The 20,583-nt window shown below is 37.5% G+C and overlaps 1 protein-coding gene across 17 annotated transcripts in view; it reads right to left on the bottom strand.

Moving 5' to 3' along the window:
* EMSY (EMSY transcriptional repressor, BRCA2 interacting) overlaps positions 1 to 20,583 on the bottom strand; it is a 49,948-nt gene that overhangs the window by 26,583 nt on the left and 2,782 nt on the right. For 11 of the 17 annotated variants that reach the window (XR_008730855.1, XM_055701782.1, XM_055701778.1 and 8 more), the window contains exons 3-11: positions 18,366 to 18,465; positions 17,646 to 17,720; positions 15,229 to 15,404; positions 13,933 to 14,085; positions 10,274 to 10,533; positions 5,587 to 5,860; positions 4,331 to 4,633; positions 2,066 to 2,215; positions 389 to 562 (exon numbers count right to left, since the gene is read on the bottom strand). Coding sequence is in view for 16 of the 17 variants with exons in the window: in XM_055701782.1 (XP_055557757.1) it covers positions 389 to 562; positions 2,066 to 2,215; positions 4,331 to 4,633; positions 5,587 to 5,860; positions 10,274 to 10,533; positions 13,933 to 14,085; positions 15,229 to 15,404; positions 17,646 to 17,720; positions 18,366 to 18,465 (1,665 nt within the window). In the remaining variant the exon portion in view is untranslated. The remainder of the gene's footprint in view (positions 1 to 388; positions 563 to 2,065; positions 2,216 to 4,330; positions 4,634 to 5,586; positions 5,861 to 10,273; positions 10,534 to 13,932; positions 14,086 to 15,228; positions 15,405 to 17,645; positions 17,721 to 18,365; positions 18,466 to 20,583) is intronic. The other 6 variants (XM_055701787.1, XM_055701792.1, XM_055701793.1 and 3 more) reach the window with 3 other exon arrangements.

Here is a 20,583-nt window from a genome sequence, read left to right as displayed (position 1 = left end):
CATGCAGTGGAATAGAAAAGGGCAGCACCCAGATTATAAAATGCTTTAAATTTGGGCCAACAGTTTTCTGATCTTTCCACCCTCTAACACAGTAGTTCTCCTCCCCCAACATTTCTCTTCTCCTCCCAGGCTTCCCTCACATTAGATGCTTCCTCCTTACACACAAGAACTGCTGCAATCTTTAAGATCACCTTACATCATTAACTTCTACCCATTATTTTCTTCATCCTCAGCTGCTTTTCTTCTGAATTAACAACTTCTCCTTTAAAGGTCCTACTAATTATTTGACCATGTAACCCACAAAAAGCCCGGAAACAGTTAGAGCAAGTCTGAAGTTACTTTTGAAATAGTCTTGATATGTAAGCACAAGAAGTACTCATATGCCTACCAGAAACAATATTACTGCTGATAATCTTCCCTCCCAGCGTAGCCAGTGATTTTGGTACCACAGTAATGATACTACCACTTGTAGTTTTCACGTAAGTAGCAGCCCCTGGAGTTCCAGCCATCCGAGCCCCTATAGAGGGGCTAACTGTTGGCCGTGTATATGTTGCTTGAGTTCCTGTTTTAAAGACAGAACAAGAAAGTTCACTGTCAGAATATGATCCTCTACTAGTATTTGTGGAAAAATCAGTTAATTTAGGTGAAAAGCATTAGATTTATTCAAAGACCAACACTGATTTATTACCACCCTTTACAATTCTCCTGCTACTTTTTAAACCCACAGAGCAATACTCAAGTATATACCAACTTTAAGAATCTTCTAAAGTATTTTAAACTTTCATATTTCATATTCATAAACTGTCATCTTTTAATACACATCCTTGTGCCCAAGATTTTAATTTTCAATAGATGTTCAGATTCTGCTGTATGTTTGCCACTTGCTCCTTTAGATACCTGAGTCAGGCATCTGATGACACTACCAGAACTGATCCCTACTCTCTCTTGAAAGACACCTATACTATTGCTTCTTCTATATGACAAGTTGTTTATAAAGAACACACCAATGACTGGTCTAAATATCACTCCAAGACTAAAAACATCATTTACAGTGATAATACAATTTTACGGTTTTAGCATTCAGCAGTAAAAACCAAACTTCCTGCCATGGTATGTGTTGTTTTTTTCAGATCTACTCCTTCTCAGAATGCAAACAGAACTGAGTCCCCAAAAGAAACTTGCTCAAAATAATAATATCAGCCAACAGCTACAGGAACATTGTAATTCCATTCTGCTTGTAGTGCTGCAGATAGTGCATTAGACCTTAACTGCTACAGATCACAGAGCAAGACAGTCTAACAAGAAAGCCATGTTTTCAAATCCAAGAGAGCACAATACAGGTTTTACCAATTAAACGAACTGTAAGCCTGCTAGATTTTTTTTAATGTATTTAAGAATGCTTTTGTGAAGTACTTCAAAAGTTTAAAAAAAAGAATACTAACCATTAATTTATGCTAATATTCCCAACCCATGCTAAAAGTTACTGTTTTCTGAAAACTAGGATAAAGATGCCCTTCAAATTTTTCTCACACAAGTTTACAATCTGAACAGTCTGCATTATTTCTGATCTTTAAGAAAACACAAATACAATTAGATCCCCAGAAAAACACTAGGAGTTTAAAATTCAATTTACTGCCCTTTTTATAAATTCACTACAGGACTATGAGCAAGTCACCTGTCTTTTAAAGTCCATATATGTAAAATAGGTCGGCATCATTCCTATCTGCTTGACATACCTAAAAAATTAATGTAAATTGTCTAATATAAGATGCTACAGAAGTGCAAAGTATCAGTATATGCTGCAAGAAAACCTCCTTTAAAATAAACTCAGTAAGGAAGGAACAGTCATATTTTTAAGTACCAATTCAAAAAGACCGTCAGAGGAATAAAAGAGTACTCAGTGCAAAAATCCTGATCTAGAACAAGTATCAACAGGACTCTGAACGTGCTGTTGTACTCACTGTTCACAAGAGAGAAGTGGGTTTTTTTTTACCCTAATAAACCATGTTTGATCATCTGTATGTCTGGGTTTACCCTCCCTTCCCTTCTCAGAGCCGTAACTTACCAGTGGGAGTAGTGACCAGTTTAGTTGTCATGATAGTCCCATTACTGCTAACCACCATAATAGGTGAATTGCTACTGCTGGGCAAGGTCGCTGTAACTGGTTTGGGAAGGATTTTACTGGGCTGCACCTGTTGAGTGATTATTTTAACACCTAGGAAAGGAGAAAGGTCACTGTTAAAACACAGGCACGAAAAGTTACTTTTTGAAATGCTTTCTCAGACCAAGCCCTAACGGGCAAGTAGCCCCACAAGGCTTCCATTCTGAGCCCATGTATTCTTGATCCTGAAAAGAATTATTTTTTTAGTTTGGGTTGGAGTTTTTTGCCTTTTTCTTGTTGGTTTGGTGGGTTTTTTTTTTTTGGTAAATAACAAGACATTCATCATCTTTGCCTTTCATGTGCCTGTTTCAATTCCTAGTTACTCCCACTGAGGCATGGGATTCCATTCCATCACAGATTTGTTGTAGCGATTTTTAACCTTTTCTGGTCCATGATTTGAAAAACAGAATGTTTCCCGGGAACCAACAGGTTACAACCTATACTGAATTGGTTCATACACAATGAACCATCTAAAAGTGAAATAGACCTTCATCTCTTTAGCCTGTAAATTCTAACCTGTCTTAATTAGCCTAGTTGACTTCATCCCTGTGAATAAATTTAGTAAAGATTTCTGCACAAAGAGTATTAGTGGGTGTAAAGAATGTAGTATTAGGCTAGGGAAGGCTGTTTTAAGTAAACTGCTCACTCGCCTCTTGATTTATTGGTTATCTTAAAGCTACAAAGGAACTGGGCTGAAACAACGTGAGTAGAATCAGCAAGAACGAAGGATGAGGACACCTTGGTACAGCAAAGATTCTGCTCCCTCTCTCTCTATTTGTGTCGTGGAATGGGAACTGTGAGATTTACTTCTCAGTTGCAAACCAGGAAATTCATGTCATCTGTTCAAAAGTATATCCAGGGCACTTACATCTTCTATTGTTCCACAGTGAGGTAAATGCATTGTATTGTGTTGGTGAAATGCTGTGAAACACCCAGCATAAATTAATCCCATCTAAATGTAGGCACTTGTATTTGTGTACAAATGTTTCTAGGTGAACAATTTCTTCCACTCAGGATGTGGAACATCCTCCAGAGATTGTTCCTTCTTTTTATGTTGACTATATAAACAGTACAGAGCCAGTAAGCTCCATACAATGAAGTTGGGAAAGAGGAACTGAAACCTTTGCATCATCCAGACACAAAACTGGGTAAAAAGCAAAGCCTCTGTGAAAACTGGTTCACATCTTCCAGAAATAATAGGAACTAAAAAAGCACACTGAGCCTAAACCCATGGTAGAAGGCAAGAAGTGAAGCTCTTATTGACCAAGTAGTGTTCAGTGACTGGACAATGGAGGCCTCTTATCTGTCTTCATTAGCAGCTATTTTTTCATAGACAATGGTCCTATAATCCAAAAGGAAGTTTATCACAGGACAGGAGTAGGGCTGTTTATTTCTTCATTCTATGGTCTATTTGAATTATCTGATCTAAATAGTACGAATATAAAATATATGAATATAAAATAATAACTTTACTGACATGATTAATATAAAACAGGGAGATAAAAATACTTTGCACTTTTACAGCACCTCTTCCTTCAGAATTAGGCAACTTTGCAAGCATTACTTCTTAGTACACCTTATGGAGATAAGAACTGTATTCTACAGCAGAGTAAAGCCAAGACAGAAAGACTATATGACTTGCCCAAAGTCAACTGAATGAATCAATGTTACAAAAGGAATAGAGTCCAACTTCCAGTTTCTGATCTAATTGTATTTGTTTTGACAAGTACCTCAAAAGCAGGTTTTGATTTCTGAACCCAAGAAAAGAATTAAAACTTGGATTAACTTTTTCTAGCTGATACAGTTGAACAGCTCTTGGATGTTCAGAACACTCTTGTCTTCCAGTTTCAAATCAGGTTACTTTTGAAGATATTTACACACATTTCAATCTCTAAAGTTAAAACATTTATTCCTAAAGCATGGTCTGCAATACTTGAACCAAACAAGAAGAGTGACAGAACCAAATTCTTCAATCAACGTTACCTGAAAACATCAGGACATCCTTCACTACCTACTTCTATCCAAGTTTAATGCTAAATCTTGTACTCAAGTAATTACGCCTTCATGACAGCTTCCCATGCACGTTTTGGGACTGAATTCTGCCCTACTTTCTCGAGCTGTGGTCAGACCTCACCAGTCAGCAATATGACACAAGATAACTCCAGCTACCTGATTCCTGTTTGATCTGAATGGTGGGCTTGATGCCAGGTGGCAACTGAGATTGCTGTGGCTGCTGTTGAGCTACAGAAGACTGTACCAGCTGCTGCTGTTGTGGCTGCTGCTGCTGCTGCTGCGGCTGCTGCTGCTGTGGTTGTTGCTGCTGCTGGGCCTGTTGTATTTGGTGCAGCTGCTGTTTGGGGGACTGTTGATGCTGTTTGGGAAACTGTGCTAAGATCTGAGTTGGATTCCCAACCAAACCTTTTGGGGAAGGTAGTCTGGTAGAGGCAACTTTAATTGCCGATGTAGACACACCTGTGGAAGAGTAAATGGTTTAAGATTGCACAGTGCAACACAAAAGAAAAATATTACAATTTCTAATTTAATTTTGCATTTAAACTATCTTTACAACTGGAAAATACATAGATATACATAAGAAAAAAAAAAGACTTGATTGTCTAACATTTTGTGGACTGGAACAAGAATGGAAAATATGAACCAGGAAAAACTGCAATGTGACATTTGTCATTCTCAGGCACCGCATTTTTCAAGTGCTGCTCACTGAGATCCTTTCTTTCATCCACAGCTGCCCTTCCAAATGTTAGCTAGTTGCTGTGGAGCTAAAACAGTCAAGCTAGCACACATAGTTGGAATTAGCCATCAGAAACCTAGGGATTTTAATCCAGGCTCACCTCAGGTCTTAATTTTTAAGGACTTGAAAACTGACATGCTGATAAAACACACAGATAAAAAGGTGTAAACACTCCTCTACCTTTCAGAATTGTCACCAGTATTAGCTACCACAAGAAATATTCTTAAGACTGGACATGTCAAGCGTAATTTGTATTTATTTAATGTTAACTTTGCAGGTTTTTGTAAATCAGGCTTTAAGAGAAGCAATCACCTTCAAATATTGGATACATCCATTTTTCCATGCATCAGAGTTGTTAAAGCCAGTCACTTTGAGACTACAGTGTTTTAATGCTGCAAAAGTAAAACCTTTTCAAAATAAAAAGCTATGCTGCACAGTCTCACAACATTCTCTTTAAAAAGGATCTGCACATTAATTGTTTAAGTAGAGAGGAAAAGAGTTCAACAAGAACTTCTGGGGAATATCTTGGATTAGTTTCATCAGTAGACTTCTTTCATGTCTCCTGTGCTTTGCTCATCATATGTAAACATACAGTGCATCTTCCCTACGCTATTCTCAACACAAAGTAGAATTCATCAGCGAAAGAGTTTTTATAAACATAATGTTATTACCATACCTTGTGCTACTGTTGACATAACCACAGATGGTGTTGATGATACTACAGCAGTCACAGCAATAGTATTTGCAGCACAGGAGGGAGTGGAAGAGCTACTGCTGCTGCTGCTACTGACCAAAGAGGACTGAGAAGCAGTTATAACCACTGGTTGCTTTTGAGTAGTTGAGGCAATGACTGATGTTGGGACAAGTTTCGTAACTGCTGCATAGTTGTGGGACTTTGAAAGGATGTTGGGTACAAAAGTTGAGCTTGGAGAGGTGGTTACTATTATCACCTGAAAGAAGAAAAAGAACAACACGAAATTCATTTGTTCTTTGCATTTATTTAAAAGCATAAAATTTCAGTACTGTATCTGTCTATGTGTATTTACTTTTAAGGATACACGTTATTAAGACCATTTAAGATTGTCATAATCACATTTGCTGGCAACAAAAAAAATTAATTAGTTTGAAGTAATAGTGTTAAACAGTTCCTTAAAATTAGAAGGTGTTTTCTTCCGAGGAAAACAATTACTATTTAATTAAAGTAGAATTACCTTATGTCTGAAGACAAACAGACAGGAATGAACTGCTTGGCTTATTTACACTGGGCCAGGAAGCCTGAAGGTCATTTTAAATGCAACTGAAGGGATTTCCAGCAAGTTTTAAACACCGTTCTCCCAAACTTCGCACATATTTCAAGAAATGGCAATGAGGGAATAGATGTTTGGGTTGGGTTTTTTTTTTCCCCTCTTTAACAATTAGCAAGCAGTTGCTGAGTTAGTAACAGGAAACATTTTTGACCCACAAGGCTGTAAACAATATTTCATCAGTGAAAAAACTGGTTTAGGTTTGAAACAATTTCTGCTTTAATTAGTGCTCTCAATAACAAGAAATTATTTCTTATCTGTCTGAAAACCATTTGTCTAAAGAGAATAAACATTACCCCTAGTGCGACTTACAATTACAATGCCATGAATCTGATCTGACACAGAAAAACATAGAATTCATTATAACATTGGAAGAGAACTGTTCTTACGCAACTGATCTAGAAAACTAAGAATTTTAAGTATTGAATATGGGAACTGTTCACATAAAATGATTCCTTTTATTCTGCTTACATGTACCTCCTTGTACTTACAGTGAAAATAGAAACACACACCACAGAAATACAACATTTTCAGTTTACCATGCAAGAACGTTGACAAATTGTTTTAATAATGCAATTGTCCTAATAAAAAATCCATTTATTAAAACTTTGAAAATTAAAACTTATTATTTGACATAACAAAGGCAGATAGAAAAAAGGTACAGAAAGAGCAAAGAAAACCTGGGTCAGCTCAAACCAAAAGTCTTACACTACTACCCAAGGACTTCTGAAACCTTGCCTGATAGAGAAAATAAATAATATGGTAATGGTACCAGAAAGAGACTTTAGTGACAGATCAAACACTAAAAGATTAAGATATAATTCATTTAATAACAACAACAAAAAAAGCAATAGCCACATGGATGGAGTAAAAGCAGCTAATTTCACCACCATGGTTACCTCTGCCTCTCCTTTTGACCCAGTGTTTGGTTTTATGGTCCCCACTCCTCAGCTAAGCCTTTAATATCTTGACCTGAGGAAAACCAGAACCTTACTACCGCCACAAGCTACAGCAGGTTGACCACAACTGACCAATGTCTGAAGGACAAGAATTCCACATCTGCTGCTCCACCACTTTATTGCATTCTCCAAGAAGAATGTTTTCTCTGCACCACTCTTGCTTTTGCCTTCTGCCTAACCTTGATTTAACCAGAACACCCTTCTGAAACTGCTCTTAGGCTACAACCATGCAGACAAGCTGAACACAACACAACTTGATTCTGGTACGAGACTTGCAGGTGGAAAGACCCTATAATGTGCCTCTGCTATTTTATCCTATTTCTTAAATAGACAGCTAACACTAGAAACACTCCCCTAGTGTTTGAATTTTAGAGCCAACTCCTTTCCACCTAGAATAACTAATTTAGAAATACAGGACAACTTGCAGTTAAAAAAGGCAGATTATTCACATTTAATTTCCTATCTAATCTGTAGTGCAACCTGGCAAGTTCAGCATTTCAACCAAGTAGGTACAGACATGTAGGATGAATCTGGGAATCATCATGACTCCTGAAGACCATTGTTCTTCATTCAAAGACAGAGATAAAACCATCAGTCAAGATTATCATTTAATAAAACTTTATTTAATCATGTAAGGAAGAAAGCTTGTAAAGCATTATAGCTCAACAATAACTGCTGTCCTGCGACTAAGCAGGTTTGGGTCTCTATTTCTTCTTCCAAAATTAACACAGCAAAACAAAGTTCAGTGAGCTGCATGTATGAAGTATATCCAGAAAATTTTTTTGGATATTTAGAAGTAAAAATTTAGAAGTATTAAAGCTCAAATCACAACAATTGTATTTTTGAGATACTGTTTTCTCATGTACCTTGAAATGATCAAAGTAACCTCATCATGGGTACCAAAACCGCACCACATCTCTTTTACAGCAGAAAGACTGCCTGATTTTTAATTATTAAAAAAAACCACAAGTTGCTTTTTTGTTGCTGTTGATTTTAATTGCTACAGTAAAAACAAATTCCTAACATACATTGAAACTAGTCATCAGCTGTGTTTTGATAGACATCAAAACCTAGTCCTTGAAGAAATAAAGGCATTAACTGCCAGAAGCCTCGCTAGCTAGATTCCTTCTGTGTCCTAGACAGAGGACTTTATTATAAGACAATCCAGAAATTGGAGCTGTGACATTATTAGTCTTCCTCCAACCTACTAAACGTCAAAACAATTCAGAAAGTTGGCATGCAGAAATGAAGAATTTTATTCATAGCCAACAACTTCACTCCTATCCAACAGCACTTGTTTAAAATAGTACACTTCCAATTTGAGTGTAACAAATCTGACAGTTTAAAACTACTAAAAGGGATTTCTCCCACTAAAACAATCCAGTTACATATTTTGGCATGTCTAAACCCAACAAAAGAGGGCAGTGTGACACGTTCAGAAAGTCAAATACTATGCAAAGCAAACCCTGAAATTTCCACAGCAGATCAAGCAAAGGCACAACTACAGAAAAGACTGTATCAACAGTCCATTCTCTTCCCTTTGGAGATTTAATACACTCCATCTCTAACTACCATGATATATAATAGTGAAACTTAATACAAGACTACAGACGTTTAAGGAAAAAAAATTCTTCCTGCACAAAAGATGAGTCTAACAAGAGCAACAGGATGGGTAGGTTAAGCCCTATACGAACTGTGGATTTGCTGCACTGAATGCAGGACGTTCTACTTGATGGTTTATGCTCACTCACAGATCTCTATACATGTATTCAGAGACTAAATTTGATTAAGGACACTGTTAAAGAACAGCGAATCAAACGAAAGCACCAAAGAGCTCTGAAGCGGGAAAAGGCCAGAAAGCAAGCTTTTTATTGCATGTTACTTCAGTTAATCTTCCTTGGCTTTAAGGTTTCCAAAAACTAGGACATGGGAACTCTGCTAATCCAAATAGTCATAAAACAATTAAGAAAAGCAAATACCACGTGAAGGTTTGAGCTCAATAGTCAAACTCTCACAGTTGGAAAAAATATGCTTGTTAGTGGCCAGCCTACCATCAGCCTGTCAGTATCAAGGCCAAATTAATTCCACAGACCACCCCCTGCCCCAAGTCTGCCTTAATTAATAACTGTACCAAGAATGAAGTTGGTCTAAGCCATTAATCTTTTTTTAAACCTTAAGAACAAAAAAAGTAGGTGCATCTGAAATGCTTCCTAAAGCATGGGAAAATAGTCATGCCATAGACTAAGCACATAAAAATCTGAGTCCAAAACAAATTTTACACTGAAAACCTCTCTCACACACTGCGTTCTGGTGAAAGCTGGGCACGCTCCGCTGAAATAATGCAACTGAATTTGACCACTATAATACTGTTAACGTAGAATGAGAAATGGCACCCTAGTACTGAAAGGAAAATAAAGCCCCCCCCAAGTCTTTGATCAACTCCAAGAGTAACCTTTATAGACCCCAAAAAACTAGTTTCTAGACAAAAGGCTTGGCAAGGGAAAGCCCATGCCACCTCTCCTGGAATTCTACTACTGCAAAGAATAATTATAAATAAGGAAAATAGAAATAAGAAAGATTACCTTTGACCAATAGTTGTTACCATCTGAAGGCTGTTCAGTGGCCTATGTGATCCAGTTCTCAGTGGACTAGTGTCCATATCACAAAACCCAACACCACAAATGGTACTAACTGGCAACCTTGTTGGCAGTCTCACCAGAGAGGCCAAGAATTGAATGAGCATGGAGACTGAATCCCCTCTCATCCCTAGAAGTGGTCCCTTCAGGTCAGGGTTGAGGCACATTGGTGGGGCAGTCTGGGGGAAGCTTGCACTCCCGCTGCCTGTGCTGTACCTGTTCTGTGGATAAAAAGAGGGCTTCAGTCTCCACGGCTGTCAATCCAGGTCCTTTCACACACAGGTGAACTAAATTCATACAAGAGTTTGGTTTTCTCTTTGTTCTTTTTAAAGGGGGATTGCCTTATCCCAAGTGCAATCCTTAGAAAACAGCTAGACAGTTCACAGAAAGGAAGAGTCAAACATCATATCTTATTCGTTGATAATACCAGAATAAAGTAACATTTGGCAGCTTCCCCCACATACCTTCTGTGTTGTCGTGTTTGTTGTCTGTGTTGAGGGCTTAGTGAAGGTTATTTTCACAGGCGACATGTGTGGTGGCAAAGAGTTGGCAATGCTCTGCATTATATTACTCATCTTGGGGCTGCCACTTACAGGCACCGTGATGGTTTTAGTGACAGGAGTCACAGCCTTCGGGACTTCTTTCAGGAGAACAGGGGAAGAACTAGAAGAATTTGTTCGCCGTCTTTTGCGGGGCTTTTCATCATCATCTGAGCAAGTAACACCTGGAAAAGAAGTACTTTTTCTGTATTATATTTTCTCTGTCTGTGGCACTCAGTGCTTCCTAAAACACTACAAACTTGCTGAGTGTTACACCCACTTTCAAATATAATAAAAAGAAACAGAGGATGATTTACATCTTACAGTCACAACTAACCTGTACCACACCACAGACGGTCTTAGCCCTTGATATAAACCACACCACCAGTGCCATAAAACAAAGAAAAAAAAAAAAACCAAAATCCAAGCTACTCAGTTACTGAGTCACTTCATTCAGTTTAAGAGATTAAAAGGACTTAAGAACCAGTACAGGGATTTCATGGTGTCTACAGAAGTTTGACCAATGAGCCTATACACACAAGGGTGGTGGGGAAACATCATGCACACTTGGGTTTAAAACTTCACGCTACACTGGTAGTGGTGGTTTTGTTAACAGCAACTAGTCCCTTAAGCTTGTCATCCTGTAGTCTTCTCTGATTTCAGGCTTTGCATCTGCTTTCATGCCATGCTTATATCGTTACAGTACCACTCCCCCCTTTCATCTGAACTGCATCTTGAGATACTTTTTTTTAATTATATATATTTTAACCATAAAGGTCAAACTTTACTTTATCAGCTTCTGCCTTGTTTGGTGCATCTTGTGCAACAGATGTAAAATGGCACCTAACACAATTAAAAACAAAAGTCCAGTCTCAAGGAGTTTCATTCTTCCTCACTATCTGTGTACATACAAAAAAAATCAAATCTGCTGCAATATTCAGCTGAGCAAAGGATAACAGCGTGACCAATGAATGCTGAATCCATATGAAATCTTCCAAAGTAGGCAACAGGTTCAAAAACTGGTATACATTACAGAAAGACACAGCTTAATAACCTTGAAAATCTCTTACAGCTATTGGGTAGCATTTATGTTTACCAAATTAGCCAGTGTAAAAAAATTTTGAAAAACATCCATAAGCTGAAAAGACACTACCTCCTCTATACTGAACAAGACTGAAGATCTTGCTCCCTATGCCTGGGGCTTCAAGACAAAAAATGCTGTCACAGCAAAAAGCAGACTTGCTCGTAATCCAAGCAAATCTGGTTGGCAGTCAACCTCTAATTACAGACAGTATCTCATTACGGTCAATCTCTAATTAAAATAACTAAATATTCTGGCATGCAAAATGTGAAGATGCAGGAATTGACATGGACAAGAAAGTGCCCAGCAGCATAGCAAGTGATTTCTGAAAAATGGGATTTGCCCTTAGTATGAGTACCAGCTCATTTGCAGGTACACTTCAGAAGGCTGACAGTTACATTCACATAAAAACGGGAAATTGAACTAGAGAAGAGAAGCAAAGGCTCTATTTCAAATTCGCTTTGAACTCCAAAACATAGTTTTAGCTGGCTGCAACAGTACAGATGAAGAGCGGATCTACAAGTCTGGATTTCAAAGCTCTAATCAGCAATTACTTTATGGCCCTGAAGAAGCCCGGTGGTGATCTCCATCTATAAAGCAGAGATTTGGTTACATGACTAAGGTCTATTATGAACTAGCTTTTAAGTATTAGTGAGTGCACTACACAAACTTTCAACTCTGAGGTCTCCAATCGCATTGAAAATGTGCAGGAATTTCAGAATCTCAGAACCCATTTGAATCAAAAATCCACAAGCGAGAGGATGTTAGGACACAGCTGTTATTTTGGTGGGTCACCAAGAAATACTGAAGATAAAGCTATTTGTTATTCACAAAAAAACCACCCAAAAAACCACCCCAATTAACCACAGAAGTAAGAAAGTAAGATTAAACTAGCACAACATTATTCCATGTTAGTACAGCTCATTTAATCTCCTGTTTTCACTGCTGGGGCTTTAAGAACGTTATTCCTATAATTTCACGTTAGAAACTGCATTTGCACAAAGTCTTCCACAAGCATTTAGCTGAAAGGTAATACAGCTTAACCATAATTCACACTTGACGAGCAAGGAAGCAGAGGCACGGAGAGGTTAATGGCTCAATCAGACAGTGACTTGGATAAGGTCACATAACAGATCAGTGGCAAAGTCACAACTAACTCAGGCCTCCTCAGTTTGTTCTTAAGTAGGTTTGTTAAAACTAATGTGACTGATATACTCTGAAAAACACAATTCCTTTAAAAAAGAAAAAGAATAAAATGAAGTGCATGAAGTGGGGGAAAAGTTAAATCTAGGGATGAACAGAATAAAAATGAGAACCTTTCATCCCTCTATCGTGTGTCTACACTGGTTTTATACTCATTACCACGTAATAATTCAATAGAACTCTAAATTAAATTTTTAAGAGGTTAAGAACATTTTCCCCTGAATCTTTAAACTAAAGCTGAGTGATCAGTGCATTAAATCAGAAAAATGAAAAATCTTAATGTAATGGGTTCTGTGGGTTAATGTAGCCGTTAAAGATGGTGGTTTGCAGGTAACATTACATTTACGTACAATGTGACATTTCTGACTAGCTCGAAGTTTATACAAACATGCACATCTAGCATAAAGATTAAAATAATTTTTTAATATTAAAGGTATCCACAGCAAGCATAAAACCAGCACTTATCAACTTCACTATTAATCTGTATTTATCACCTACATTTTGATAGACACCAAAAAAGGCGGAAGGAAAAATTTTTAATTATTAGTTAAATAAAACTATGTTTGATGAGCTGGGCATATGTATGAGGACGTAATTCTGCTTTAAGAACTAGGTGATTTATTAGCTAATGAAAAAAAGGTTGGGGGAGACAAGAAAAAAAGACTGTTTCTAGACATGGATAGAACCTTGTATTTCCAAAGTTAAAAACATGAAGATGGGTATCTGGTGGGATTTTGTATGGAGTTTTCACAGTTGCCCAGGAACACAAACCTCATTAAGATTTGCTTCCAAATACATCACAAAATGGCCAGACATAGTTAATGTAAGCATATAAATGCTTACCAAACTATGGTATTCTAAAATAATCTAGGTCAACTGTGAAAGTGGAAAGGAGGGACCTTTCCTAACTCAAATAAGTGACTACTATGCATTATTTAAACAGAAGGAAAAGGGAAGTCCTCTGCAGAAGCAACCAGCAGAGCCACCTTTAAGACTAGTTCTTAACAAGCTGGATTAGAAATCCACTGATATACAGCAATTCCTGTATTTTATTTTCAAAACACCTCTCACTTGTTGACTTTGCCATTACTGCTCCCTGCAGCATTTTACAGTGAGTGGATTTATTCTGAACACAATTTCTCTGAAAAAGGGAAGCAACAAATTCATTCTTTAGATTAAATGAAGACACAAAGGCATTAAATGACTTGCCCAGGGTCAGAGTGTTTAACTCACTTCATGCTTCAGCCACAAGACTGTCCCTTTCTTTCCCTTTGGTTAATCAGTTGCTAGTATCACTTACTTTTGACGTAAACAGTACTTCCACTTGGCAAGACGACTACATTGGAGGCTGGACTGGCGGGTCTGGGGGACTTCACTGTTGCTACACTGCCACTTGGAACAGGGGTAGATGTTGGGGTTGAAGTGGTACTTGTGTAGGAATAGCAAACCACCACTGAAGAGGAGAAAAGACACCTTCCATATAACTGAAGTGCAGAATCCCATTATTCTATCACTCTTTTAACAATAGAAATGGAAGCCAAAGACTTATTGGGTCATTATCCACATCTTTGCCTCTGCAATCCTGTTACTGCTGAATACTCCCCAGCTTGACTTAAGCATAGCCATGGAATTAACTGCCTTCAAAGACAACACAGAAATCTAACCTCCCTCCACCCATCCCAGAAATCTGCACTGCCCATTCTAGACTTTTTATTTGTATTATTCTGAAGTTTTACTTTACAACCTGTTATTTGTCATTTTAGCATTAATTCAGTATTTCAATTTTTGCTTTTCTGTAAATGACCATATCTACACTGCTGATAGAAAATAGCTAGTGCCGCTCCTCAACAGCGCATCAGCTGAAGAAACCAAAATATTCCTTCAGTAATGAACAACTGATTTTGCTAATCAGCTCTTTTAAACTGTTGCTTATAAGTAATAGAACAACAATCCAGTACTTCTCACAAAACCAGAATAAAACAGCTTCTTTCAAGAAGTGTTACACATTCTCCAGTTGCATGAAGCCTAATTCAAGCCCATTCAGCCAAGCCAGATGAAATGTGTACTAGCATTATTTAAAAGGTATAGGGAAAGCAGAAAGCAATCTTAACTTGTTAACTCAGTATGTTTCATCTGAAGGGGGAAGGGGGCGGGGGGGGGGAAGGGAGAAACCCAACAAAATTTTCTTGACTTTCACCAAAACCTACTTACATTCTTAGAATAGCGTTCTGAAACATCTTTCACCACTTACAGAACTTCATAAAATCTAAAGCCATCAGTCAAGGTTTTATAGTTTATAGAAATTAACAAGTTACCCAGTGAATTTCCCCCTATTTTCCTGGCTTTTTTTTTTCTTTTTTAAGTTTCAGTTGCTTCTGTGTTCATTAACACAAAGCTGTCTGAGTTCTGCTGCAGATGCTGCAAAGGCATCTTTAAGAAGTAAAAACAAAGGTATTTTTTCATATTTCTATGAATATAATAAGAGAAAATCTGGGTGGTTTTTTTTAATCTAACACTTCACATCTAAGATAACAATTTCAACTGTGACATTTTTTATATTCCCACAGACTGCAGTAGAATCCCGTCTTTCTCTCACCTTCTTTGTTCCCAGTTTCTGCAGGAACTGGAAGAGATGCATTGTGCTGAACAGCTGCATTGGCAACAGCATTAGCGGTAACAGTAAAAGCTGTTTGTGGAACAAGCCGTGGCATCAGTGGTACCAGTCGACGACCTTCTATAGACCATTCAGAAGAGCTATTTGGTCCAGACATACTAAACAGAAACGCACATTCTGTAAGTATCCTGCAGAGTTTCCAAAATATGCAGTATTCTTAAGTGCCTTTTTTCAACAATGAAAGCCTAAAAAGCAGTTTCTAAAGACACAGTACAGCAATCATCAACTTTCTTCATTTCATGAAAGCCCTTACATTTTTCCCACCTCATGCAGAAACCGTCCCATAAAAAATGTAAGATTTGCCTCTTCTTTTACTGTTTTGTTTTACAAAGCCCTTAATGGGCCAGAGGTATGCGCATGTCATACTCAATATTGCCATATTAGATTACCTAGAATTCAGATAGAGTCGGTACACTCTCCAATTCTGGATGACAAAAATCCCTAGGCATTGAATAGACTGTATACAAGACTACTGAAATTGATTACATTAGAGGAAAAAGCCCTCTGCTTTAATGCAAATCCTGTTTTACCTAAGCAGAAGAGTTTCTCAGACTTACTAAAGTAGTCCCAAACAAGGTAACAGAACATAAGGTGATTTAAACACACCCTCCGCATCTTCCTCAGCAGAAACCAGCCTGCTGCTCTAATTTTCTCTTAACCTTAGTACTTACACACAAATGAGAATGTTTCCAAAAAATGCTGTTCTTATCTAGATGGAAAAATGTTTCTGTTTATGGCTGTTTTACATGAGTCATTTGTCAAATCAGCAAAACCAGAAAAGCAAATTATTTTTCAATGTTATGTTCTTAAGCAAATCAACCCATTAATATATTCTGAAAAACAACTTCAAGTGAACTATTGCAAATAAGTTCCAGCAAAAACTACCACAAATTAGTTTGTAAAATGCAAAGGATTTGTTCTGTCGTTAAATCCTGATATGCTTCAGCATTCTTCATACATATTTATATAGTATAAGCAGAGCTACATCAGCTGAAGTGAAAATACTTTTCTAAAATAAAAAGTAAGACTAGAAATTTTGCCCATAGCAAAGCTAGCACAAAGTTGGCTTTCCGAAAGAGTTAGAGAATTATGTAAGTCAAATACTGTATTACCAACCATCACTTACACAAAGAATTACCCCAGGAAAAATAAAAATATGCACCACTTCACAATTGCACCTTGTCTGGATTATATTTCATCCATTTGAAGTTCAACACCTCAGGACAAACTTTATACTTATTCTGTAAAACGCTAAAAACAGGACTAATACTTAAAAAGGAAACTATTCAAGAAAGAATCCTGATTTGACAATTAAATGCTCATCCCCCTCCCCCCACCCTTTCTTTAAAGGAGCGTAAGGAAGTTGGTGGTTGTTGTTTGGTAAACAGCATACATCTAACTCTTCAGATTTGAACATTAAAACACTAAAATGTGAAAATGTCCTTCTGCAGCACTCAAAACAGTATGCTGATTTTGGCAAGTCTTGGATCAGACATTTGCTAACTTCAAGTGGCCTGCTACAGGAAATCTGTAGGATTTCCTCTTTTCTCCCCCTAACACCTAAGCTACAGTAGTCAAACTTAAAAATCAATGTTTTTAACACACACAAAAAAAGAAAAAAAATACAATCCAGCTCTGTTTAAAGACAGTCCTTAATCGTAAGACTGTTAAATAACTCTCAAAGACATGTAAGCACTGGCCCTCTTGCTCCTCTCCACCTCTCAAAATCATGTGGAGCTTGCGAAAGCAAATGCAAGCAGGAATCAGCCCAGTTAATACCAGCACAGCAGCTGCATTAAACAGCGAATGGTGGACACTGATGTCATCAGTTAGCTTGCTGCATTTTTTTTATTCTGACAATTTTTTTCCCCTCTGTGCTGATACACTGTTTTCCACTAATCTCTGCCTCCTCTCTCCCTCTTTGTTCTATGTAAAGTCCCTCTTAATACAACCTTTCCAAACAGATTTAAATAAAATTAAAGGCAAAACAAATAATAATAAAGCAAACATGTTTATCCTGCAAATGGAGTTCTCTATTTTCTCCACTCTGTTTCTTCTCACCTATCTCACAGGAACTTCTTCAAGACAAAAGACTGTTTCTTATATTGTACTTGTACAGTGACTGCCATGTCTTCAGATCCAAAATGCAACAGTACTAAACAACCATTTCTAGTTCCCTGGTTTAAGTCTGACACCATCATTCCTTCATCCATACATTGTTTTAACTACTGTTCTTTAAACCATTATCAATCTTCCAAAGTTCTATCGTTCATATAAGACATAATGGATTTTCCAAAGGGTACCTTTGGAAATCATGTAGAAAATGACCTGTAACTTACTTGTGTGCAATAGTCGTTAGTCGTTCATCATTTACTGCTCTCCGAACTTCAGCACGATGTCGCTCTGTTGAAATACTATTAAAAAAACCAGCAATATATTTTAGTCAGAGGGAGACATGAACATTTATCTAAAACTTCTAGCTAAAATTAAACTTATGAATAATCTACTCAAGAGACAAAAGGGAACAGTCATTTACATTTAAGAGATTGTCACTTAACTTGTGCTATCACAGTGAGAAAGAATGAATGTATTATTGTTTAAAAATATTACCGAAGAATAAAAGAAACACTACTGTTCAGAGGGTACCCCTGCAAAACAGCTAGAATCCAACCTCCTAATGAGAGCAATAAATGCAAAGCATACAGTAGAAAAATTCACACCGAACATGCAGCCTTCTTTCTTGATGGAACTTGGGCCCAAAGACCTTGAAGTCCTACCTTGACAAAACTGCAAGCTAGCACATGCTCACGAGCTAGCTGTAATCCTTTTAACACTCTATAACTCACAAAGTACCCACAAAACAGAAACGCTTCCGCCACAGAAGCACAGTTGTTTTCTTTATCAAAACCTCAGAGCAGAATAAGAATTAAATCTCCACAAGATGGAGAATTACTCCTCCAAATTAAGATTTGCTTTGTGATAGTAGTGACTAGAAAGAGCATGCAATACTTTAAAAGAAAACAGGTCATTGGTCCTTATTTTAAAAAGGTCAGGGTTACCTAAGCACTTTAGAGAGTTCTCCAAGAAGATCTTTCTTCTCTTTCGTAAGGTCTCCCTGTGCACGTAAGGCACTGATGACACCTGCATATGCCTCCAGTTCTGAAGAATTAGAACAAACGGTATTTCTATTTAATGCTCACAGCAAAGGGGGGGTGGGGGGGTGGGGTAGTTACTTTCAGTATTACTGACAGTATTCCATTAATTTTCAAAATCATTAAGAGGAACATGTCTTTCAATTATTTCGTGCTTTTCAAAAGAGATTGATGATTTAGAACTCTCTCAGTCAATTACTCTGCAGCATACAGCTTTTCTATGAAACAATTGTATCATCACAGAGGATTATCCAGTTTAAAAACCAACCGAATATGTCAAGCTCTCTCTGAGCTGACAGTTCAGCCAGAAAGCTTGAAGAAATAGTCCCCAAATTTGGAGAGAATAGCTCAGAATTCTCCAGAAGCAGAAGATCTTTAACACGTACCATTATTGAAAGTTCCATGGAAAAGCTTGGCTTGAAAAAGAAATATACTATCAAAAGAGCAACTGATATTTTTTTTTTTTTTGTAATGCCCTTCCTCAATTCCCATGGAGAACATCAGCTCTAGTTTGTTAAATACGATCACCATAATCTTTTATGCCCATTTACTTCATATGTACAACTGCTTGAATTTGAAAAGAATGCAACACACCGAATTTAATCTGCTCAACACAAAAGAAACAATCCAGCTACTCTTAAATGTAGAGCCATCATGAAGATTTAATTCTCAAAAATACAACTCTGATTTAACATGTATTTGTAATTCCAGGTGACTTATGTAAATGTCATGCCATTGGTGTTTTAAAAAATAGTTAAGACTACTGAAACGTCTGAATTTTGTCCTAGTAAACAGAGTGACAATATACCTAATACAAATAATGGAGTCTGCTAATTTGGCAAAGAACGACTTTCTATTCTAAGCTTAGCACAGCTTAAGGAAACATTTCTGAAACTCCTGCTTTAACCAGAAATACAAATTCTTCTAATACTTACATAGGTGCCTTCTATGTAAGTATCACACCCATTTCAGCGGCCAACCCAAACCAACCCCACAACAGATCCCAGTTAACCAAAAGCAAGAATCAAATGGGCAGGCCAAAACCTAACACCTCTGAAGTTTGCTGCAAAAGAAAGACTGATACCATTCTGAAAAGCTTTCAGTTTGGTATTCCAAAGAGCTAATTTAGAAATCAAATCAAGGAATTGTGCTGAAAAGAAGTCCTGCTCTCCTGTCCTGATTAAGCAGGCAAAACACAAAGCAAAGTCGCTTTTGTTAACTATGCAGGCTGCACAGGGATGCCGAGTGACCTACAGAAGCATTTACAGCTTCAGTTATAAAACATTTGCTAATTAATGCAATGGTTATTACTAATATCAACATTTATTTAGACAACCATGTTACAATATTTAAGATACTAATTATTTTACTCTGTTAACAACATAAAGTAATTCTCAGATACAACCATATAATTATTTAGCAAGGACAGATTTTTTTTCTTCTTTCTGCATTTTTAATAGAGATCCACTACACTAGGGCTTTAAAAATGCATATTCTGGCTGTTTGGAATGTAGTAAAGATTACAGAACAGCTGTAACTAGCTTCCTTACCCTTATGTCTACATAGCAATCACTAGCTGGTGCGCTCTCTTTCCAACACAACATACAAACAGCCAAAACAGGTTTCACAAATAAATATCATTATTTCAAGTGTAAGGTGCTACCATCACCCCCTTACTCAGTTATAAGTCACAAATGCTGCAGAAAAACCCTAGGTATTGCACACCTCAGGTGCATTTCAGCCTCACCTACACCACTGCATTTCATTCATGATGGAATTGCTGAACAGTCAGCCAAACAAGATGTTGGGCTGAGAGCTGGAAAGTGGGACTCTATAAATATTGCTGGATATGACTGTTAGACAGCTATTTGCTGCTCCCACTGCTCCTTCACCCTCCACTCTTGTGGTACATCTATTTAACAGAAGAGCTTCTCCACCCCAGAAGAGACAGGGCTGCTACAATCCTCTATCACGCTGGCAGGGCCCTCTTGTGGGGACACTGCTCATGCCAGTAAGAAAAAAAAAATAATTTCCTGTCAGCCTAGGTTATGTCATTGAAGGAGGTGTAGCCGCAGTTCTGTTTGGCTCGGCTGCACCAGCAAGGTTCTGCCAGCACACCACTGTC

Source organism: Falco cherrug, chromosome 2 (assembly GCF_023634085.1).
Source record: "Falco cherrug isolate bFalChe1 chromosome 2, bFalChe1.pri, whole genome shotgun sequence".
NCBI classification, from domain to species: Eukaryota; Metazoa; Chordata; class Aves; order Falconiformes; family Falconidae; genus Falco; species Falco cherrug.
This window is presented reverse-complemented; position numbering and strand designations above follow the sequence as displayed.